Source organism: Paramisgurnus dabryanus, chromosome 5, assembly GCF_030506205.2.
Source record: "Paramisgurnus dabryanus chromosome 5, PD_genome_1.1, whole genome shotgun sequence".
Lineage (NCBI taxonomy): Eukaryota > Metazoa > Chordata > Actinopteri > Cypriniformes > Cobitidae > Paramisgurnus > Paramisgurnus dabryanus.
Genome location: NC_133341.1, coordinates 28,851,899 through 28,877,533, shown reverse-complemented (window position 1 = coordinate 28,877,533; position 25,635 = coordinate 28,851,899). Strand labels below are relative to the sequence as shown.

General features: G+C 40.3%; 1 protein-coding gene across 10 annotated transcripts in view; it reads left to right on the top strand.

Moving 5' to 3' along the window:
• Nucleotides 1-25,635, top strand: part of fbrsl1 (fibrosin-like 1) — a 409,906-nt gene that overhangs the window by 89,898 nt on the left and 294,373 nt on the right. For all 10 annotated transcript variants that reach the window (XM_065250822.2, XM_065250824.2, XM_065250823.2 and 7 more), the window contains exon 2: nucleotides 9,458-9,655. In XM_065250822.2, the coding sequence (XP_065106894.1) occupies nucleotides 9,458-9,655 (198 nt within the window). The remainder of the gene's footprint in view (nucleotides 1-9,457; nucleotides 9,656-25,635) is intronic.

Below are 25,635 nucleotides of genomic sequence, written 5' to 3'. Positions count from 1 at the left end.
TAAAACTTTTTTTATAGTAAAACATTCCCAAAATAGCCCCTTATCCTTTCTTAGACTCACCTCATTATTTATTCATGCAAATACAACAGCCAATGGCAAGTCTCCAGCAGCATTTAAAGTGTTTGTTTTAGACGTAGTTCTGTTTATTAAAATTAGAATATGCAGTTTGGTTGTGGCATACTATATAGTAGATATAAATGATATAAGATGGTTATACAGTAAATATACAGTATTGTAACAGCTGAGCATCGCATGCAGTGCAGTTTTAAAATCAAATTTTAGCGGTTTTGTCATCGTCATTCGTCAGCTCATTCAGCTGGCGTTTGAGAAAAACTTCACATGCAAAAATCTACAGACTTTTAAGTTCAAGGGGAGCTTTCACTCCCCAAGGTCATCGTAAGGTAAAACGTTGTATTTTATAATGTTGCGTTGTATTATAATATCTAATTTGCTGTGTTATGAACAAAGCAGTGAGATTTATCTTTGGTCTCGTCGCAAATCACACTTACAGTATTTTAGGGCTTGTGCTTTTGTCTGGTGCTGTTATAGGCAAACAGGATAACCTTTGACGAATTTGTCATGCATGTCAAATTGCTTACATGATGCAACAATATATTATTTAAAGCATTGTGCTTTGTTGTGATATTTGAGGTTGCTGCAGCAGCAATGATAGGGTCAGGAATTAATGACAATATAGCTTATCACATATCACATTGAAAATACATTATTTGAAATGAAGAAAATGTTTGAGAAGTGGAAATAAAGTTCCTAACAAGTGTTTATTTAGAATAAAGGCAGGGTAGGTTGGGTAGGGTAGGTATAAGAATGGCTTTAATTTATCTATAAGTGAAATAATAGATTAAATGCAGTGTAAACATTAATAAAATATAGCTATATGTACAGCTTTATATTTATATCACCTGCTTGCCTGATTTCATTAACTGTGACTAAATGTGTCAAACAAGTGTAATCATTATAACATTATAAATCATTAATCTAATTGCATCTACTTTTAAAATTTGAACATGCAAAAGGACATATAAATTGCCTTTTATTATAAGACATGCAAAGTAATATTGGATTGAAACATCCATAATTTTAGTCGAGAAATGGCTGCCCACCCAAAAATCCTGACTGCCCCCCCAGTCCAGCAAGCCTAGTACCGGGCCTGTTGTCCACATAGGTCCTGTGACGGTCCTATATTATCATCCCACATGGGCAAAGCCATATGTGATCCACATAGTGAAACCCACATGAGACCCACATATATTGCCCATGTTAAGCCCATGCCCACATGGAACCCATGTTGCCAACATAGGACCCACATACAATGTTTGTCGGGAACTTGGGATTGTCCTTTAATTAAGAAATACAAACTTATTGTAGTGTTATCAAGATTTGCGAGACGAAAGGGATTGCAAAGTGATAAAAACAGATGTGAAACTAGTGCATTGTAGGAGATTGGTTGCAATGGTCAATCAAGTATTTAAGTGCTATGTTCACTTTTCTCCCCCATGAACTTGCAATCTGTCATTAAGTCCAAACTTTTACGATAACAGGTTATGTGCCTTATACATGCATAAGTTTCATACTTGGTTTTATCGCCTAAAGCCCACAGATAATGAATGTATCGCTGAGAGGTATATATATATATTCACACATAGTCTTTTAATGTTCTGCCAGAGTTTCGTGGTTATAGCAAAGCTCTGCTGTGCGAGTCACTGTTAATAGTGCTTTCAATGTGACTTAATTAACGTGTGTGTGTGTGTGTGTATGTGTGTGTGTGTATAAGAGCTGACAACTCCATTCATTTGCACAGACTGCCAACACATTGTCGAACGCTCTGCTAAATCAATGCAATTTAACTCTGCTTGTTAACGCAGTGATTTATCCCACCGATCTGAGCGTGTGCAGAAACAGCTCACCATATACACATAAATCCATGCGCTGCCCACAGAGCACGGATAAATATTTCTGAAGTGTTGTAACAAATCTCTCTTTCTCTCTCTCTTTTCCTGGCCGTCAGCAGCAGTGTATTGGCTTCATTTCCAGGTTGAGGCTTGCTGGGGTGGGAAATTTCCCACAAGCTAATTGATTTTGGCAGATATGTTTTTGCCAGTTGCACATTTAGAATTAAACTCTTTAAGGAAGTATAAACACCCACTTACAGTACACTGTGTGTTTTATCATTTGCTATGAAACTACAATATGCGGTACAATAACGGATTTCAATGTATAGTGGTGGGTTGATAATGCAGGCAGGTTAGTGTTATACAAAGCTACTGTGTTGCCAGATACAGTATATCAGTTGTAACTAAGGCACTGTATTACGGTGTGTCTAAGGATTTGTTGCTGAATAAAGTTGACCTTTTCCCAGACAGAAAGCTCTTAATTGCTTATCCTATAAAATCTTTAATGGGGTTTACAGAGTTAATGCTTGTCGATTTTGGCTTACTAGAGAGACAGGTAGAGGTTTTGTTAAAAGGACATTCAAATTCTTGAAGATATAAGTCCATTGCATAATGTGTTCCCTTACGAAAATTAACCATGGTTTTGTTGTGGTAAAAGTGTAGTTAGTTACCATTTTTTTTGTGTGTGTATTGATTACTATCAGCAAAACCAGTGTTTTACTACACTAAAAATGGTTTAATTATGGTTTTTGAAAACCGTGGTTGTTAAAACCATGGTTATTTTGTGGTTACTATTAGGGCTGCACGATAAATCGAAAAAGAATCACGATCTCGATTCATACATACACGCAATCCTCTTTGTAAATTAGTGCTGGGCGATTTGGCCTAAAAATAAAATCTCCGATTTTATTTTTTTAATTCGACTTCCGTTTTTTTCCGATCCCCCCCACTTATTAAGAAAAGCAATAAGTACAAACGGCAGACAACTTAAAGCAAATTTTGCTTTTATTTAATCAAAAGCAAGACAAATGTAACCCCCATTTTTGGAATCAAAGTCCCAGCTGTGTTTTAAGTCACACTTTGTAGTCTAGAGACTAAAAGGAGACAAACATTAACCTTGAGAGTAGCACCATTTTCGAAAGCATTAAAAATACATTAAAATCTGAGTAAAACTAGACAGTGATTTAGACTAGACATTTATTATTACTACCAGTGTTGGGGGTAACACATTACAAGTAACGTGCATTACGTAATAATATTACTTTTCTGAAGTAACGAGTAAAGTAACGCATTACTTTATAAATGTACACATTAATATTTGAGTTACTTTTTAAAAAAAGTAATGTGAGTTACTTTTATTTTAATTAATTCAATTTAAAAATAAAAAATGTACTAAATGAAACTGAACATATTAACGTAGAATAACGCACTCTGTGCGCACGAGCGGGAGCAGTTTGAATCAGAAACGGGGATGGCAGGCCAGAGCTTGACATTTTTGCGATCATAAAAAACACCTGCAAGGCCTGAAAGAGATCAAGCCTCAGCCAAGTAAGAAAAAGTAACGCAAAAGTAACTTAAAAGTAACGTAAGCATTACTTTCCATGAAAAGTAACTAAGTATGGCAATTAGTTACTTTTTTTTGGGGAGTAACTTAATATTGTAATGCATTACTTTTAAAAGTAACTTTCCCCAACACTGAATACTACAGTAACCATGTTTTTTGTTGTTGTTTTAAGTGTAGTCAAACCATGGTTAATTTTTGTAAGGGATAGTCTAATCAGATTCAATCATAGATTGTAAAAAAAGATGGACGACTCCCATTCACTCTCTTCCATTGGTGAAAAGTGAAGCCGCCAGTATCCCGATACGGCGCTGACGTCTTGAGTCTGCGCAGTAGCGATTTCGGGACCAGTCCTGCGCAGTAGTGAGCAGGAAGTAAAGCCGCGAAATCAAGGCCCCGCCCTCGCTCTCGCAGAATGCGCATATCACAGCTGTCAATAATGATGTGACACCACCGTTTTTATAGCATTAAATAACTAACTAAAAACAAACTTATTTTAAAACCAAACACTTTACATCAGCGTGATAAAAACTACAGTAAATGACAGAACCAGCTTGAAAAAAAGATAATTGAAGTGTAATTAAATTGTTTAGTTGGTCTCAAGTCCCATTGAATAACATGAGGGAGGCGGGGTTTATGACCTATACTGGGACCAGTCACTGGGGGGCGATCGAGACATTTTGGCATTACTTTTCAGGGCTTGTGCGGCACGCTTGGATTCAATGTATTATGCTAAGCTATGCTAAAAGTGGTAGCGCCAGACCCGGAAATCAGCTGAATGGATTCCAAAACAGTAAAAATCAAATGTTTAACTCTAGGGGAGCTGGAAAATAAGTCTATTTTCAAATAAGTGGAGTGTGCCTTTAAATGTTCCCCTAGAGGCACAGTGTTTACACTGATTTGTAAAATCTACCTTATTGCTACTAATGATGTATTTACAGTTGTCTCTGCACATTAAATTAAAGGAAGAAATACACACTTTACTTTTTAAAATCAGATGTGGTAATGGCATAAAGATTGGGACTTAAATAGGTCCTGGTTACAGAATAAGCATGATATTGTGGCGGTTTTTAGGAAAGCAGATTGTAGTATAAAGTTTGGTGTGCATGAACAGGCAGAGAAATTCTGGGGGCGTAGGGCTTTCAAATGGTTCTGCGCTCCATTTAAATACCAGTCAGTGTTTTTTATTCTCAGCATCTATTCACTATTCATCCTTCTGTCTCTCTTTATCCCCTTTTCACACAGACATTACGGAACATACACGGAAAATGCGTCTAATTGTTTGATATTTGGTTCATTCACACTGCCAATGATTTTCCGGAATTTTCACACACATACCGTAAAGATCCCGTGAAGCCACGGGACGTATTTAAAGTCCTGCACTTGGTAGTTTTTTCCACAGCGTCTGAAGTTTGCTAATAATCTGTGATTTTGTCTCATGATGACAAGATCATAAGGAGCGCGTGATGCGCTGTTCTGTCATGCTGGTGAATGATCTCAGCTTCAGCATGGATAGTGACGAACTCCCTGATCTCTGTTTTAGTCCAGTTTGCATGCATTTCTCGTTGTGAATGTTGATCTACGTTTAAATCCCTGTGTCAAAGAGCTGAACCATAACTTCTAGTTGCGATGACATGTGCATCCTCACTACGGCATTGTTTCTGCGTCTTGTTCACGCAGAATGCTTTTCGTGAATGTTACGCCAATGTTACTAGGTCCTCTTTACAGAAGCGAACCCAGAACATTTATGGGACGTGTTTGTCTTCACACAAAAGCCTCTCTGCCAATTTTACGGAAATTTTCTGGGACCAAAGTGCTCTGTAAATGGGGTCTCTCTCTCTCTCTCTCTCTCTCTCTCTCTCTCTCTCTCTCTCTCTCTCGCATTTGACATGCTGTTTCTCTTAATGCAACTCTTGTGTGGTGTCAGATAGTGCTTGTGTTTCTCTGATGAAGCCTTGTTGACAGTTGACCTATAAGTCGATTTGACACATTCTTACAGTCATGCCTGGGAATTCAGGGTTAAAGGCTTTGTTAAAGCATCACTCTTATAATTTATTGCTTGTCTTTCTCATTGACTCCAATTTAGGGCAAATTAACAAAACTGTTGGAATAATCACAACACACAGGGAAACAAAACCTTTGAGACATTTCTCTTTATTGTCTCATGATGTGTTGTAATCTCAGGTTATATGTTAAACGATACCACTAACAGCTACTTATCTTTTAGTAATTGTTTTTCATAGCAAAGAAATTATAATAAATGTGAGATAGAGCTGCTATTGATTGTCTTGTAATTTTGTACCCAAGAGGTTAAAGATCTGAGCAGGTGACTAAAAGGTTGCGTTCAAATGCTGCACAGGGTGAATTGTAAACTATCAGCTCTGGATCCGTAATCGACAACTGAACCATAATTTATCTTTTATTTATTATGTTTAAAAATCAGTTTGAAATAGTCAACAATATGAAACAAAATAAAAGTGTATACTTTGTGTTAGGACTGCGAGGACTGTATACTTTGTGATAATGACGCGATATGGGTATATATATATATATATATATATATATATATATCTTTAGCGCGTTAATTAAGATTAATTAATTACACAAAAATAACGCGTTAAACATTTTTAACGCAATTTAATGGCACTTATTTGTGCACCGCGGAACATTTCTCATTGGATGAGTTTCGGCGGACCGATTATACTGGAGCAACAACTAGCGTTCATGACTTTAGACAACAACAAACCACAGTGAACATGAACGAAGAAGCTGATGAGATCGCTTTGGTTGGCCCCGTGGATGGGAATTTTTTTTATAAAAAAACGAACGGATGGAAGCGTCGATTAGAGCATGGTTGTGTGTAAGCTATTCAACAAGAAATTGACATATCACCGCAGCACATCGAGCCTCAAGTATCATCTCAATGCAAACCATATAGCAGCTATCGTGGACGTTAGCCCGACTCCGGGTACAACGACTTGGTTGAACAAAAATAAACAATATTTTTTTGCTTAAGCTTATGTATTCAGTCATTATTCATGGTATACTAAAAATCCATGTGAAAAAATAACTTCTCATTGTTCTCAGGTCAAATATTTATATGTGATTCATTTCGATTAATTAATTACAAAGCCTCTAATTAATTAGATTAATTTTTTTAATCTAGGCCCGGCCCTAATATATATATATAAATTAAATAGATTTTACACACAAAGCATTATTGTTACTCATGTCTTATATCGCATCCTTTAAGTGAGTTATTACTGTTTGTTTAGTACATAAACTGATGGAACCTGAATTATTTTGACATGTTTACCTACAACATGTTATTTAACAAAAGTATAGAGTTGAAACGGCTACATCTGTTAAAACTTGTATTGAAAATCCTGAACGTCTTAATATAGAGAAAGCCACTGTGAAAATTGATCAATATTTAATCTCTCTCTTGTCTCCTACTGTGGTCGCTCAAAGAGAGATCAGGTTAACTCCTCTTAACTATTGATATCTATTATTTTGTGACGACTTTATTATATTTATTTTCTTTTTAATTCAGTATATTTTCTATAAATTTGGGTGGTTGATTCCCAGTTTATATTTATAGTTTTACAACAAAAAAAATGTAACAGATATAAATAACACAGTTAATGGCTTTATCACGGACTCACTCAGGTTTGTTTTTGTGTTCGGTTTTTGTGAAATAAATAGTGGACAGAGAGGAACGGTGGAAGTTAAGAGTTAGCAGTGTAACCGCAAACTTCCTGTGTTGATTAGGTTTAGGTTGCCAGATATTGTTGCAATGATCCAGGTTGCCAGATTTCAGGAAATGTTTTCTTAACAGATGCAGGTGATTTCGGAAAATGTGGTGGGATGGAATAAGGTCACTTTCTTTGTATTATCCCACCAAATCTCAGTGGATTTTGTGTTTGCTCTTTGTGGTCGACTGGAGCGAGCGGTTATAATTCAATCCACATGGTCCAGTGTTTGCCAACCATTTGAAATGCCAAATCTTTCCAGATGGCGTAAGATTTTCTCTTTATTTCTTTTGTCAGGTTACATTTTTCGTCCTTTCCCTTCTTTGTCTGAGAAAGATGAGCATGTATAGGACACAGTGGGTTTCGTAATTGAAGCTTATTACGTGCTCCATTTAAACCATGATGGGATCTATGCAAAAATCTGTTTAAGCCATGAATTTTACAGCAAAATCTAGTATGCTAACGCCAATGGCATACAATTCTTCCTGTGATACTTAAGCACAGTGTTTAATGAGTTTAAAACATTGCTTGAAACATTTTCCTTTTTCAGTTTAATTCGCATTGACAGCTAAAAATAAAATATTCATAGGTTGATTCCTCCGAAAAGTGTGAACACATGGTGCTTTCAAAACGTTTCTTGTTTTTTTTAAGGTTCCTGGACAGCCTGACTCCGTTACGCTGATTCAACTAATAAGTGCTGAGTTTGTAGAAGGACTGTGTGTTTAATAACCAGGTTATAAAGCAATGTGTACACAACCGCCTAATTCCCTACTATAGACCAATTTAGAGTAGACGTCACAGTTACGTCACTGCAAGCTGCGCGCGCAATGCGGTTGCAGAAAAACAGTGGAAATGAATTAGACACGAGTGAAAAGAGCAAGATAACTCACTGGAAAATGTCCGGTTGTGCTGTTAAGTGTCAGAATAAGAATGCCAAAAAAGATGGCTTTCATTTTTATAGAATACCATCGTCAAAGACATCATTTGAAGATAAACGTAGGTGTTTATGATTACAATAAGCCCTTAAACGGACAGAATGGAGTGAGGAAATCATCTGGAAATCTTTTAATAATTAGAATAGAAAATAAGTAGAGAAGATGTCCGGTGTTCTGTCGAAGTCTGTTCCCTCCATGTGTTTCTTATAGCGTTTTTATCATGTTACAATTATAATTTATTAAGGAAGAAATAATAAAAAACAGGAAAATTATGAAATATTTAATAAACGCTATTATATATAATACATGATAGTATTGCTTTTACATGTACTTTAGCGATTCAGACTGTAAAAATATTTGATTTAGCAAAAAAGAACAATACATATACATTACATACATGCATATCAGTAGCCAAGCCATTTAAACTTTTTATCTATCTAAAAAAATAAACGTAATGTGATTAAAACGCTATAAGAAACATTGCACTAAAGGGAAACATAAAGGAATCAGACTTCGACAAAACACCGGATCCATAAAAATCACGGTTTAATGCTAAAACACTTCACAACCCTACTGCGGAGCAGTCACTTTCTGCAACCAGTTTGGCTCCGCCCACAAAAAACGTCATCTCTGTTTGCAAACACGAAATTGGTCTATACAGTAGGTGAAAGCCGAGTAGTATGTCTGAATTCATAGTATTCGTAAAACAGTAGGCAAAAAGTACCCGGATGACCTGTATGTGACCTCGACTAGCCAGTTTACTACACAAATGGTTACACATGTGCACGCAATCGTGTGAAAACCTTACTGTGTGTTTTGTTGTCCTTGTTTTTCTGATGAAATTTCAGCTGTGGTGCAGTTAGGCTTTTATTCTGTGAATTAGAAGCATGTGTTTGTCCGTTTGCGAGTAGCTGCAGTCAATTTAAGCAGACAAGGCCATGTTTACAAAGCATTACAGTGTTTTGTCATTGCCGTCTTGTTGAGTTTTGTTTGTAATCGCACAGTAATTGAGTTGTAACAGGGAATGATATCAGGCCTGCAGGGAAAAACTGCTTCAGATTATCATGAAACACATGCTGAACTGTACTCACTTTTCTTTTACTATTGTGTTTTTTTTATTGTGTTTTTTTCTTTTCTACAATTTTCTTTACTAATTTCTTTTCTTTTCTACAAAGGAGGCATTAAATGCGAATATTGTACAAATGTTCAGGAAATCACCTGAATGTGTTTGGCCACTACTGTATGCCTTTTCTGGGATTTAAACCATTAATCTGTTGTTTTCCTATTTTTGTTTTCTAGAACAAACATGCTCCATTAAAACTGGAAAAGAAAAGATGGGACGAGATCATGGTTAAACGACAGAAGGAGGTGGAGGAAAACGTGACCCCTGACATAGACGAGAACGGCTTCAGCGATCTGGCCACCAGCGTCGGGCGAGACCAGGAGCGAGTGAAAGATCGACTGCTGAAGAACACGTACTCCAAGAAGAACAAACGGGTGAGTCGGTCATATCTTTCTGATATCTGCCAGAGGAACGACAGCTTGATGGACAGGGGCAGGGGAGCGCAAAGCCATGTGTGATCTTGCGCCTGTCCCAGAGTGTTGACGGCTTTCCGCGGTGATGACCGGATTAATGTGGCCATCCCTGTTATTACCGCACGTCTGCTGTTTCTGGAAATGGCCAGTGAGGTGTGCACATCTAAATGTGACAGCAGTGTATCAGCGTCTGTCAGATTATTCGGGCAGAGCTGTGGTTAAGCCGCACAGCATGCGGTTAATGGTGAAGGAGAACAAATATAACCATCTCAGCTTCTTGTTTTCACTGACTGTCTCTCTCTCTCTCCTCTGTGAAATATTTTTGGCCTTTTCTTGACAGTAATGGTAGAGAAGGGATAGGAAATGGTTCGAGAGATAAAAGGGAGTCATAATTACCACAGCTTAGTTTTTTATCACTTACAGTAAATACAGTATTTTAAGTCCACTGTAAGGACCAATGAGTAGCCCATAGCATAAAGGACCTTAGTGAAACCATCTGGTTCCCAGTTATGCAGTCCTTACTCTGGTTGGAGCACACATGCAGACTAATGTGTTATGGTTCCTGTGTCTTTTTGTGCTTTGGGGGGGGGGTAACGGTATTTCATGCATTCTGACCTAACATAGTTAAAGAGTTAGTCAACTCAAATGACTGAATCAGTGTGAATCTGTACTTGACTAAGTCAGTGTGAATCTGAACTTGAATGAATCAGTGTAAATCTGTACTTGATTAAGTCAGTGTGAATCAGGGCTTTACTAAATCAGTATGAATTAGGGCTTTACTTAATTGATTTGAATTAGAGCTATACTGAATCGGTGTGAATCTGAACTTGACTAAATCATTGCGAATCAGGGCTTTACTGAATCAGTGTGAATCTTAATTTGACTGAATCAGTGTGAATTTGAACTTGACAGAATCAGTGCGAATCAGGGCTTTAATGAATTGATGTGAATCAGAGCTGTACTACTGACTCAGTGTGAATCTGAACTTGACTTAATCAGTGTGAATCAGGGCTTTAATGAATTGATGTGAATCAGAGCTGTACTGACTCAGTGTGAATCTGAACTTGACTGAATCAGTGTGAATCTGAACTTGACTGAATCAGTGTGAATCTGTACTTGACTAAGTCAGTGTGAATTATGGCTTAACTTAATCAGTATGAATTAGTGCTTTACTTAAAGAGTAACTAAACCCTAAACCAACGTTTTTTAGTTAATGATCTGTAAGAATGATGCTTTATTAGTGCTGTTCATTGATTTTAGTAAGTTTTTTGACATTTGGATATAAAGTGTTTCAATACTACAATATATGGTGTAAAAACGTCTGAGTGCTGCCCTCTTCAGGTTGAACGGTGGCTACTGCAGTTGAATTTTCCTATTGGATGTTGGGTCCAAGAAATAACTCGTGACGTAAGCAGGTTCAAGCTCACCACGCCCTTGTTATCATCTCACCACACACTTAGTTCGTCCCCTCTATCTCCGCTGGGATCTGCCCACTTTTCTTGCATTTTTCAAATATTGCAGTGGGTGGAGTCAGGCTCTGACCAGGGGTTTAGTTCAGAGCAGGCGCCAGACCATAACTAACAGGGGGGCATTTGGCTTCCAACGGGGGGCACGCAATAGCAACAATAACTTGCAAAAACAAGACATCAAACAACAAATACAGTGCAAGCACACTTATACAACTGGTACAGACTGTCAGCTCATTTCCTGTATAAAGTGCAAAGACCACAAACTATGCGCAAAACTATTGAACTTCGACTGCGACGTGAGCGCAAGCTGAGCTCTACTGCGCTCGCGCTTTGCTCTACGCAACAAAAAACCACCCTCGCGCGGCGCAAGCCATTGAAATGAATGGGTTTCATAGCGCAGCACATAGCGCAGCGCACACCGCGTCCTGGCTTGAAAAAAGCCGCTTTACCATAATCACGTCGTAATGCTGTTAACGGTCTATAGTCACACTTCACATTTAAGCTTACGTAATTAAAACAACACTAACTTACCTTTAAAATAGCTGAAGACGGCGTGTACGAACATAAACTTCCTTAAAACAGGGTCCTGTAGATTTGTAAATTCCACCTCGACCTCTAATCTCTGAGTTTGAGCCAGTCTGTGTTTGCATGAAGTCAGATGAAGCAGGCGGTGCTGATTCGTTCTAAATGTTCTAATATCCATATTTTACACGATCCATAAAATGCTGCGAAAAAAAACACGTTGCTAGTATCAAGTCACAAATATGCTAAAGACGTAAGACGGGTGAGACGCGGCAATACATCCAATCAGAGAAACTGGTCTATTTTAATTAAAGAAAACATATATCAACTATATTTTCCTCATTTGATTACATTACAAGTCATGAAACATTCAATGTTTAATTTATTTTAATTATTCTTGATATATATTAAATTAATAAAAAACTTTGTAGGGGGGCACAACAACCTGTTTGGGGGGGCACTGCCCGCGAATGCCCCCCCTTGACGCCGGCCCTGGTTTAGTTACTCTTTAATTGATGTGAATTAGAGCTATACTGAATCAGTGTGAATCTGAACTTCACTGTATCAGTGTCAATCTGAACTTCACTGAATCAGTGTGAATCTGAACTTGACTAAATCATTGTGAATCAGGGATTTACTGAATCAGTTTGAATCTGAATTTCACTGAATCAGTGTGAATTTGAACTTGACTGAATCAGTGTGATTTAGGGCTTAACTAAATCAGTGTGAATCTGAACTTGACTGAATCAGTGTGAATCTGAACTTGACTGAATCAGTGTGAATCTGATTTTGACTGAATCAGTGTGAATCTGAACTTGACTGAATCAGTGTGAATCTGAACTTGACTAAATCCGTGTGATTTAAGGCTTTACTGAACCAATGTGAATCTGAACTTGACTGAATCAGTGTGAATCTGAACTTGACTGAATCAGTGTGAATCTGAACTTGAATTAATCAGTGTAAATCAGGGCTTTAATGAATTGATGTGAATCAGAGCTGTACTGACTCAGTGTGAATCTGAACTTGACTGAATCAGTGTGAATCTGAACTTGACTGAATCCGTGTGATTTAAGGCTTTACTGAACCAATGTGAATCTGAACTTGACTGAATCAGTGTGAATCAGGGCTTTAATGAATTGATGTGAATCAGAGCTGTACTGACTTAGTGTGAATCTGAACTTGACTGAATCAGTGTGAATCTGAACTTGAGTGAATCTGTGTGATTTAAGGCTTTACTGAACCAATGTAAATCTGAACTTGACTGAATCAGTGTAAATCAGGGCTATAATGAATTGATGTGAATCAGAGCTGTACTAACTCAGTATGAATCTGAACTTGACTAAATCAGTGTGAATTTGAACTTGACTGAATCTGTGTGATTTAAGGCTTTACTGAACCAATGTGAATCTGAACTTGACTGAATCAGTTTGAATCTGAACTTGACTGAATCAGTGTCAAGCAGGGCTTTACTGAACTGATGTGAATCCGAGTGGTACTGAATCAGTGTGAATCAGGGCTTTACTGAATTTGTGTGAATCAGAGTGGTACTAAATCAGTGTGAATCAGGGATTTACTGAATTGGTGTGAACCTGAGCTTTACTGAATCAGTGTGAATCAGGGCTTACTGAAATAGTGTAAATAAATGCTTTACTGTATCGGTGTGACTCTGAGTGGTACTGAATCAGTGTGAATCAGGGTTTACTGAATATTGTGAATTAATGCTTGACTAAGTTGTGTGATTCAGGGATTATTAAATCAGTGTGAATCATGGCTTTATTAAATAAGTGTGAATCAGGGTTAACTGAAATAGTGTAAACTGATGCTTTACTAAATCTGTGTGAATCGGGGCTTTACTGAATCGGTGTAAATCAGGGGTTTACTGAATCAGTGTGAATTAGAGTGGTACTGAATCAGTGTAAATTGGAGTGGTACTGAATCAGTATGAGTAATAGTATCAGTATTGAAATAGTATGAATCAGGGTTATAATGTGAAATAGTGTAAATTAATGCTTTACTAAGTTAGTGTGAATTGGGGCTTTATTGAATCAGTGTGAATCAGGGCTTTACTAAATCAGTGTAAATCAGAGCTGTACTGAATCAGGGCCTTACTGGGCTTTACTTTATCAGGATGGGGTTAAAGAGAAATAGAGAGACAGGTAACTGTTCATGCAATACAGTTCGTCCATCACATGCCTAGCCCTGAAGACATTTGATTACCGTCCCCTGAAGAGATCTCCATCAATGTAGACCAATGCATATAAAGCAGACTTTCTCCAGATGGGATATCTTTCTGATCACAAACCTTTGTGTGCTCGCCCACACTGGCAGCGCGTTTAAATGCAGGGTGTCGCAGCCCGCGTGGGTGTCTATCAGACTTATACACCCGCTGGCAGCTCAGTTTCCCTCTCTGATCTGAAATAATGTGGAAAAAAGAAAAACACTTTCATATCGCTGTAATTGCAGAGCGGAAGGCTCTCCACAAAGCAGCCATCTGGACTGGGAGAAACTGAATGCGCATGGGCTGACGTTGTGTGTGTGTTTGTATTTTCTAGCTGAAAAGATGCAGAGGGACACACACAGCATGCCTCTGATCAGCGTGTCGGGTTTTTGATGCACACCCTGGCTTGATTTCTGCTTCTGAACGGGCCGTGATCACACTTAAAGGCAGATTCATCAAAAGCATTTAAGCGTCGGCTCTATTTGTGCATGCAGCTTATAACAAGTGACTGGAGTGCATTCAATAATTCAACTAGTCATATGCTCACTTTTCACTTTAAGCTAAACAGATCTCCATGCGGTGCTGGACCTGATTGGGGCACCACATCCTCTCTCGAGAATGAATATCATTATGTTCATCCAAATTAGCTGAATTGGTAGGACATTGTGTTAGCAGCGCAAAGGTCATTCAGGGAACACACATTCACATAAAATGTATACATTGAATGCATTATAAGTCATGTAGGAGAAAAGCAACTGCCAAATGCATAAATGTAAATGTTAATTGTGTCACTGTCTTTACATACAGACTTGATGTAACATGACATATGGGATCATATGTTAGTTGTTTCTCATACTGTATATGGCAGCGAGATTAAATAGAGCTGCAATGGAGCTGCCAGTCTGTCTATATAAGGAAGTTTCCACAATGATTTAACCTGTTGGACGAACAGGCGGTGGACATATAGATAGAGGCGGGGGACGTATAGATAGATGCAGCGTTTGTATAGATAGAGGCGGCGTTTGTATAGATAGAGGCGGCGGACGTATGGCTAGAGGCGGCGGACGTATGGCTAGAGGCGGCGGACGTATGGCTAGAGGCGGCGGACGTATGGCTAGAGGCGGCGGACGTATGGCTAGAGGCGGAGGACGTATGGCTAGAGGCGGCGGACGTATGGCTAGAGGCGGCGGACGTATGGCTAGAGGCGGCGGACGTAAGGCTAGAGGCGGACATAAAGAGACAGTTGGACAGTTGTTTGTCTAGTGATAGGTAAAACCTTTATAGTAACTTACCTGCATGCTTATATTATAGTTTTAATATGTAAAGGAAAGATAGTTTAGAGAGGGATGATCATCATTTCTAAATTTTATAATTTCTGATATGAATTCTGTTCTGTTTAGTTTTTACAGCTTAAGGACACCAGACGGCTAAATGTGTAAACATGCACAAACACAGACTAAGGTCACTCTGTGCATGCATAAATACAAAACATTAGAAAAATACTGAGAGAGAGAGAGCGAGAGAGAGAGAGAAAAAGAAAGAGAGAGGGGATGATTGCGTGATAATCCGTGATGAGCTCATGTAACTCAAAGAGAAATTTCTACCTGTCCTGTTTTCATGCCAGAAACATCATTGAGGAGATGTTATGTGAAGTTCAAGGCAAATCTGTCTGCTCACAGTCATTTGTCTCTGATCTTCTGGATGAGGTTGGCTTCAGGTTCTTATCCCTCAGGGCAGATCACGTACAGCAGTGTCGAGAGACAGAGTCTTCACAAAATATCACATGAAATAAAGCCATCTTAGCATAATATATCACACTTACCCCCGGTTTCACAGTCAAGGCTTAAGGCAATAGCTTGCACTGACAGATCTTAAAATATGCCAGTGCCATTGATTTGTCTCAAGATAGACACAATGTGCTGTTCTCCCAGTCAAAGATAGCTTACGATAGTTTTCTGACAGTGTCAGAAATTCAACATGATCAACGCGCACTGTGTGTTTGCTGCTACGACCTGCGTACCAGTATTTGTTTACCGGTAGCGCTTGCTGATGATGTTGCGCTAACGCAGTGGTTCAAAATTCCAGTCCTCTGACCCCCCTACCAGAACATTTTAGATGTCTCCATATATAAAAATACCTGATTCAGTTCATCAGCTTGGAATTGAGAAACCACTGCGTTAACGTGTGTTGCAGTCGTCACAGCAGTGGCGGCTGGTCAATGGGGGCGCTGGGGTGCCACCCTCCGAAGTTGGCCAGAGATGAAAGCTACTTTAACATGTTACAAAAAAGTTAAATATATGATGGAAATTAATACAAAGTAAAATCATTTAGTTGTACTATTTCACTGTTAGTCATGTTATCATAAAAAAAATCAAAATCAAAACTGAGTTTGTTGTGTGATGTTTGTGTGTCTGGGACGCACCACAAATGAGTGTCTATGTAGGTCAGTAAAAAGGGTATGTGACCTGAGGTTGAGCTCTAATTGGCTTGTTTCGGATCCGCCCTGGGGCGCAGGAGTGTGCGCCCCAAACCTTTTAAACTGTAAATTCAGTAAGATTATTAACTGTATAAGCCAAAGAGGAAGATTATGGGTTAGTTTCTGGGCAGGGTTTATCCTAGTTCCAGACTAAAATGCATGTTTGAGCTGCCTTGTATTGACATTTCTGAACATGTATCAGTACTATTGTTTTGTTTTTAAAGAGAACCTATTTCATTGCTAAAAACAATGTTATTTTGTGTATTTGGTATAATACAATTTGTTTGCGTGGTTTATGGTTAAAAAAGCATTATTTTCCACATACCATATATTTTTGTAGCTCCATATTTCACTCTCTTCCTGAAACGCATGTATTTGAAAAGTTCTGTGTTCCTGATTGGCCAGCTAATCTGTACGTTGTGATTGGTCTGAATACCTCTGACATCAGCCGGAAATGTGACGCTCCTTACCATGTTTGAAAGATTCACTCGCAATATAATGCTAACAGGAGTTAACTAACAGGCTGTGACTCAGAAGCGTGTGGGTTAAAATGGGAAAATTTTTATATTTGACCCAACAATGAGTTAATTCCCCAACATTTTGGGTTTAAACAACCCAGCAAAGGTTAAATTACAATCCAGCGGGCTGGGTTCGTCCCTTTTTGACCCTTTCTGTAGCTGGGTTGAAAATAACAAATTGGGTATTTAGTTGCATACACTGGATGGTTCACATGATTATTTTGTGTCTTTTGTAAATAAAAAACTAGACTGTCACACTGAATTGAGGCCTCTCAAAGCTATAAACAGAAACACACACAGTACTTCATTAAAGTTTGAAGTATCCTTGACTCGATTGACATTACTGAGTGAATATCACAAACCATTGCATGCACAAATAATCTCAAAGGAGCCCAAAGCGATGTCATCCAGATTGGATCTAGTGTTTGTCAAACATTAATAAATATTTCTTACTTTCTTGCTTGTTCTAGGTACAGTATTATATTGAATACTTTCTTTATATACATTTGAAGCCCTGTGGAATCCGATGCATCCATCATCTACTGTTTGACTAATAGAAGTTGATGGAGAGAAAGTGTAAGCTGGAATTTCACCCACATGACAGTGATCTGCCTAGCGCAACATTTACTGGATTGTGAATAGGCTGTCCTGTTTTTATTCAGCAGACAGAAACTATAACTAGGCTAATAGCGCTTAGGTTACTCACGTAACCCCGGTTCCCTGAAATAACGGGAACGAAGCATTGCGTCAGTTAGCTGACGCTATGGGGGAAACTCCTGTTTACTCCGTGACTGAAGCCTATTGGTTAACGTCTGTACAAAGTACAGACCAATGACGTTTGAACCCGCGCGCGGGAGGAACGCGTCCCTATATAAGTGCGGTTCAATCGTCAGGAGCTCATTATTATTCGACTGAAGCGCGCAGCCGAATAACACTCGCTGCGTAGACGTTTGTAGCACGGCAAGAGACGCAATGCTTCGTTCCCGTTATTTCAGGGAACCGGGGTTACGTGAGTAACCTAAGCGTTCCCTTTCAATACGGTTCACTTCGCATTGCGTCAGTTAGCTGACGCTATGGGGGAACGTAATCCCATCACGCCGTGCATACACAACTAACTGAAGTGCCTTACCGGAGAGACACTGCGTGTGGCCCTATACCCGGCATATTCACAGCTTAAAAAGCAAATGTGTAAGCACCATATAAATTGTTGACGCGCACACGGTGGGGTTTTAAACGCACCGGGGGCACATAACATAGCACAAGACGGCGAGGTACCGAGCGCGCCGCGGCTGTGCGAGATAAGTAAATTCAGAGTCACGTTGGTGAGCTCGCTGAGCGCACCGTGGTGTACACATAAAACGCATGAGCGTGCATGATTGAGCCGAGAGAACCTGCGCTCGTAGGGCAGGGACGTCTAAGCTGTACAATCTGACAACGTAGACGGCGAAGACCAGCCGGCCGCGTAGCAGATATCAAATATAGATATAGATACCCCTGTAGACCAAGTTCATGAAGAAGCCAAACTCGCAGAGAGTGGGCTCTATATAGGACATAGCTCATAGAGGGGCGTGAGCCAGTGCGATGGTTTCAACAATCCATCTAAATAACCACTGTTAGCAACAGACATACGTAGTGAGTGATCTGCGAAGCTCACGAACGGCCGATCTGACTATAATATGCGGCAGAACGGTTCGTAGCGTGGGATTATACAGATACCACAATAGTGTGAACCCAGGTGCACCCTCGAGCGCATCGGGATGCATATAGGTAGTATTATAGTGCACAGATCGGTGAGCTTTCCAAGCGCGCCGTAAATGTGTATTGACTATAAATTGCACGGGCACAGGTGAACACTTGAATACATCGTGAATGCATATAGATGAATCAGAGTGTTATAATGCACAGGCCGGCAAGATTCTCGAGCGCGCCGTCATGTGTTCTGATAATAAATTGTGCGCACACGGGTGAACTCTTCAGTGCACCGTGAATGCGTATAGATAAATCAGTGCACAGAACGCGCCGTGAATGTGTACAAATATGATTGATGAACGTAACGGTGGGCACCCAACGCACCGTGAACGTACACAGATGAACAACAATGTATGTGTCACAAATCATAACACAGCTGTGTATACAGGTGAGCTTTCCCAAGCGCATCTTATTGTATACCAAAATGTTATAGCGTGTACATGTGAGCTTCTCTAAGCGCACGGTGGACGCATATAATTAAAAACCATATCGTGCATACAGGTGAGCTAATGGGCGCACCTTTAATGCAACAAACCTCAGTAGTGCGAAGCAGGGATGTCGAAGCTGTAAACTGACAACGTGGACGGCGGGGACCAGCTGGCCGTGTCACAATTGTCAAATGAGAAACCTCTAAGACCATGCCCATGCTCTAAGACAAGTGAGCATAATTGTCACGGGAGGTGATAACGTCAACGATCCATAAATAGCCTGTATTGACAGGTGCTTGAGTGATCTGTGACGCAGATGAACAGCTGATCGTCTGATGTACGTCAGACGTATGTGTCATCCAGGACCTTGGACAGTTCCAGAGCGCTGTGCCTCGGGCACCGTCCGCATCTGAGAAATGACAGGCTTATGAACAAAGTGAATGGCCAGCCGTAAAAGCATGGTTCGCTGTTACCGCCGCCGTCCGCATCTGAGAGATGACAGGCTTGTGAATGAAATGAATGGTCGGTCGTAAAAGCGTGGTTCGCTGTTATCACGGCCACATAGATATAGGTAGGGGAGAGAGCCGCCGTGCCTCTGTAGTGAGGAGAAAAGTGTTCCACCCACGATTCGCGGGGGGTATTGACTTTCAAATGTCACTAGACAGAATGGATCAGACTTTGCATAAGGACGCCTCGTGAAAGGGGTCCTAGCAGCTTGTGTCAATGTGTCATAAGGCACGTAATGTAGGTCGTGTCCCACGGATGCCATCTCCGCACGCCCATCGTAATGGGTTAATATTGGTAGTTTGAGCATGAGATGCGTATCACTCTGATTGAACATAGCTTATAAAGCGATGCAATGAGTTTATAAAGGAGATGACTCGTCAGCTTGTTCAGGGGGCGAGATCTCAGTCTGGTTCGGTAAATAATGAAACCACCGTAGATTGCCCGACCGCATTATCACAATAACACGGTCGAGAGTGCTGCAGTGCTAAATCATCCTCTTAATGTACCGTATTCACAGTACAAGGTGATTTATATGAGACAAACGGCGTTCCACGCGCCGAAGGCTGATTGCCGTCGTAAAGCGTGTTCAACCCACAGCAAATGCTGGGCTAGCTCGTAATGACAGCACTTCATGCAGCAGTGTGTAACTTAAGCAAGCTTCCCGGCCGTCAGCTCGGGGCGGGACCTTTGCTTAGTCAAACTGAAGTGGACTTATGAACAGAATGCCACGATATTCAGCTTTCTGAGGCTCGTTAGAGGGGTACGTGCGCCCGTCTTAAACGAGATGCCGCGCGCGTCTGACTGTGCGCGCGCTTTAAGCTTTGAAACTTATTGTGGCGGTAGCAAGCTCACTTGAGGTTGATATTACCCTTAATATCTCCGAGTATTGGAGCGGAGGTGTGAGCGTCTTCGGATCCGCTAATATAAATCAGCTATATGGCCGAAAAACGTCATAAACCGCTTGGCTGTAAGCCTTTGAGTGGCCGTCCGGAGAGGGCGCGATTCAAACGCTTGGAGCCATGCAAAAGTCTGAGGCTGTCCTTCCTCTAGGAAGAGAGAATAACAGCCGTAAGACCGTGCTCGTTTGCGCCATCAGCATCGTAGCGGAGAAACTGAGGTGGGCTGCCAGCGAATTTGGCGGAAAGGTGTTAAAGACACCGTACAGTCGTGGGGTGTCAATACACAGTATATGGCCAAACCGGGGGTTTTTCGGCTAGCGTCGATAGAATTATGGACAGCGGGCCGTGTGTGCGTATTACTGATTGCTTGTCAGTAAGGCGATAAAGTGTTTAGAGACACCGTACAACCGTAGTAAGCACGGAAATTACTCTTTTTAGAGGAATTAAATACCGTTCGCCACTATAGTGAGGTCGCATAGCCGACAGTATTACACAGTATGTTTGGATAAACAGCACACAGAAAACATTTCAGGGCAGTCCAGCCGAGGCGCGACATAACCCCTTTTTCCCAGACAGTTTCGTTCTCTGTTGATGCAGCTATGCTGCGGAGACCAGAGCTCAGCCGTTCAGGTGCACAAGCCTCAGTAGTGACGGTGACCGAACGGCTCACGGAGCAGGGTAGTATGTCTAGGTAGTTTAATGTCAGACTGAACCCATCGCAGAGAGGAAGTCTGCCGCGAGGCCCGCGGTTTTGCCGTTTATTAAAAGGGCAGAAAAACCGGGTATATATATATAAGAATGTACCAATATTCAGCGCACTGATATAGGACGGGACTGAATAAAGGGAGGTATTCGGGCCTCAGTATATTATAAACAAATTCGTTCTGCCTCTGATTCCGTCTAAACCAGAGAGAAATTACCAGGCAGACGAAAAATGAGCTATCTGAAGTGAGATCGGCTCAGGCCAGTAAAGCTCTATAATAAGTGTTTTAGCGCTCCAATAGAGGCGTGTCCGCCTTATCGAGCAGACGAATGAGATCGTGCCGCTCCAGGAGGGGAGGGGCATGAAGCTCTCTTATAATGAGTGTTCTTGGTGCTCCAATAGCGGCGAATTGGCCCTATCGAGCAGACGAATGAGATCGCGCCGCTCCAGGATGGGAGGGGCATGAAGCTCTGTAATCGTTGAACACTGGACAGCTGCATTTAGAGGCAGCGAGCCGTAATACCGCGTGCTAGCTAAGCCGTTAAGAGACCTCACCACTGTGGGGAAAGGAGCGAGGGACTCCGCGAGCGTGGAGCACGAGTGGCTGTGCTATGACAGAAGCAGGGGCAGACCGCCCGTGTTTGCTTGTCGTATGCATCTATCCAGGTCTACGGTTCCCCGCTTGTTCATCTCAACAAGAGAGGAACGGCAGAGGGGAGCAGCAACACAGACAGAACAGCCATGCGTTGTGACGGTATCACCCGATGCACTCGGGGGATTAATATATGTGCCAGAGATCTCGCCACTGAATGTGAGAGGAGCGAAGGGACTCTGTAAGCATGAACGGTTGCGGTGTGACAGAACACAGGGGGGGTTAGTCCGTGTGTGCTTGTCTATGCATCCATCTAGTCTCATGGCTCGCCGTGTGTTCATCCCGGCGAGAGAGGAACAGCAGGGGGAGCACGAAACATGGATAAGACAACCAAAGCATAAGCGCGGTCCCGGCGTGGGAGGTGCCAGACCGGTAACGCGCTCGGAGGAAATTCATAGCAGAGAGGCTCACCGAGCCGCTGTGCTGGACGCTATTACAACAGCGCCTGCTCTTTTAGCTTATAGCTTTATATTAAAAATATTGATCTTACCGGGCGGCCGCAGGGGAGACCTCGTCAGGCGTGTGTCCGCTGCACAGGGCTCGTACCACGGCAAGCGAAGGCTATCTTTGGTTCTCGGCCGGAAAGCGGCAGGGGAAGACGCTAGACCTGGACTCTGCTATCTTCGGTTCTCAGCCGGAAAACGGCAGGGGAAGACGCTAGGCCTGGACTCCGCTGCAGGGCTTTTGTCAACGGCGAGGTAAGGCTTCTTCTTTTTCTTCGGAGCAGCGAGAGGTTCGCGCTGAAGGAGAAAATAATGAGCTCCTGACGATTGAACCGCACTTATATAGGGACGAGTTCCTCCCGCGCGCGGGTTCAAACGTCATTGGTCTGTACTTTGTACAGACGTTAACCAATAGGCTTCAGTCACGGAGTAAACAGGAGTTTCCCCCATAGCGTCAGCTAACTGACGCAATGCGAAGTGAACCGTATTGAAAGGGAACTAATGTTTGTAGAGTTAGTAAGAAAAGCCCTGCATATTAATGTACATTTGTTTAATATCTTCCTGCATATCGGTGCGATGCGAGCCGTTCTCTGCCAGAAATGCAGTGTAAGAAAGGTCATAAAGCTGTCTTGTTTTATATTTATTTAACTGCTAAACTGCAAGGTAGTTGGCACGTTGAGCAAGCTCTCTTTTAGGAGCTGACACCTTTACACCAGGTTTCCTTTAGGAGTTTTGAAGACTGTGTGAGATTTTTTTTATTTTATTTGATACTGCAACAGTTTTATAGTGAAAAACAGGTTAAATGTTTTAAATGCACAGCAACAAGTTACATCATTCGTTTCGATCTAGATGAATAAGCTTAGATTTTAACCTACATTTCTGAAGTTAGATCATAGGTGACCCTGTCTGTGAAATCCATAAAGTCTCATAATCTAAAGGTAAGATTAGGAACATCAACGTTTGATTGTCTTTGACATAACCTTGCTCTGAAAATTTAACTTTAATATCTTTAACATTGACTGAGAATGTTCTTTACATTATGTAATACTGACATCATGCACGCTGCAACCGTTTGGAGTTGGCAACTATTTGTAAATGCAGGAATGAGTCATATGAATCATCATTCCTTTACATCAACTGCAATCAGTTGTGCAGCATTGCAACATCCGTTACAATATAAAATAAACACCAAAATTAGACGACCAATTTTTTTACGCATTTATCTGGCAAACTGTATCATTCCCAGACACATTGGCTATGTTTACATGCATGAATTTTTCTCAATCCTATTGCATGTTACGACAGTATAGTCTCACGTGTGTACCGTAAACATTACAATCTGAGGCAAAAGTTCATTAACATGTACATTTAATATAATCCAAGCTAAACGTCTGCGCAAAGCCACACTGTAAAAATTCCTTGTTGCACTTGTTTATGTTTAATACATTTTAGATTTACAAATAATTTCAACTTTCTTGACTTGTTAGGTTTTGCTATAAATTATATAAAAAAGTTGAAATAACTTAAGCTAATTTAACGTTATTTTTATAATTTATAGCAACTCATCTCTAGTCAAGAACGTTAAAATTAATTGTGATTTTAAATTGATTAAACGTAAAAATTTAAAGGGATAGTTCACCCAAAAATGCAAATTCTGTCATCGTTTTCTCATCCTCACGTTGTTCTTAACCTGTATGAATTTATTTTTTTCTGATGAACACAAAAGAAGATATTTTGATAAATGATGGTAAGACACAGTTGTCGGTACCCATTGACTTCCATAGTAGGAAAAACAAATACCATTGAATTCAATGGGTACCGTCAATTCTGCTTTATCACAATACTTTCATATTGTTTGTTTTCTTCAGAACAACATCAGGATGAGAAAATAATGACAAAATTTTCATTTTGGGGTAAACTATCCCTTTAAGTGCAACAATAAATATTTTTACAGTGCAGGGTTGCCACATCCTCTTAAAAACTGCCCAGTGGCTGTTCAAAATTAGTCCAAAAGAATCCCAATGACTATTCACACCCCAAATACTAACAACTAGTGATCAATTTAAACAGTTTAAAAGTATCCCAATTCAGAACTCTGCCAAAACCTGGCAACGCTGCATGCACCATCTCTCATCATTACATGCTATGAAATAAGACATTTTCAGATATGGGCAATTTTTTCAAATGGCATGACGCTATTTTATTGCAATACATAATGTTTTAAAAGTACACATGATCCTCGTAGATTGTATATGCTGGGCCATTACCAAATGATACGTGTTGCCATTACCTTGCTATTGCATGTTTTTGTGACAAAAAAATGTGCTATAGACGGTTTCATCAGACGCACGTGCGTTGATGCGGTTACGCGTCTAGTCAGAACTTTACTTCTGGTCTCTGTTTGTTTAATGGTCTGTCTAGTGTCTAAACTGAACTTTGGAACAAAAACATCGTCGAAAATAACAAACGTTTTGGTGTCCTAAAGACGAGGGGAGACGGCGATCATGGATCACCACTATGTGAAGGGAGATTTGGCAACCGGTTTGTAGTTAACATTGTATACATTATAATACACATTTTACACAGTAAAGTTAGTTCAGTGTTGTTTTTTATACACTTTAGCTATAAAATATGAACTACGGTAATCTACTTTAAACGTTGTTTATTTTTGCTTGTTATCAGAAATAAACTACTCTAAAATGACTAAAATTGTTATTGATTTTACCAGAAGTTTTTTTTTTTTTGTTCCACGAAAGCCTTTGTTTATGTTGTTATGGCTGAAACCTTTTATAAGAGGTAAACCTAAGCACAATTTCACTGCGCTTGTGCACAGGGTATTTTTTATTTTTTTAAATACTACGATTCATGCCCATACATGCATACTTTTTGTTCTGATAATCGGATCACAAATCGGTCTACATCACAACTTTAAATTTGAATCGATTATTAGGGTGTTTACATGAAGGCTTTTTAATCCGATTGAGCCATCTATATGATTACAGACGAATTATTTGGTTTCATGTAAGCGTAGCCATCGAGTTCTTAGTGGAAGTTCTCTGGCATCAGGCAGTAAAAGTCTTATTTGTTGTCATTTGTTTTTAAGAGTGTAGATATATAGAGAGCAGAGGCGTCATGCCCATTCAAACTGAGGGGGCACGTGCCCCCTTGGTTTTTTTGAGCCAATGGATTTTGCATCCAACCTCAAAATCAAATAAGCGTCCATTAATCTGTTATTTGACTTTTAATCTGTTTAATATGCACAATATTATACATTCTGTGCTGCATCCTTGTCACTTTTCGGAGATTTTCGCCGTTTTGATAGTGTTCTGATCATGTTACATTACTTTTATTCTGGCG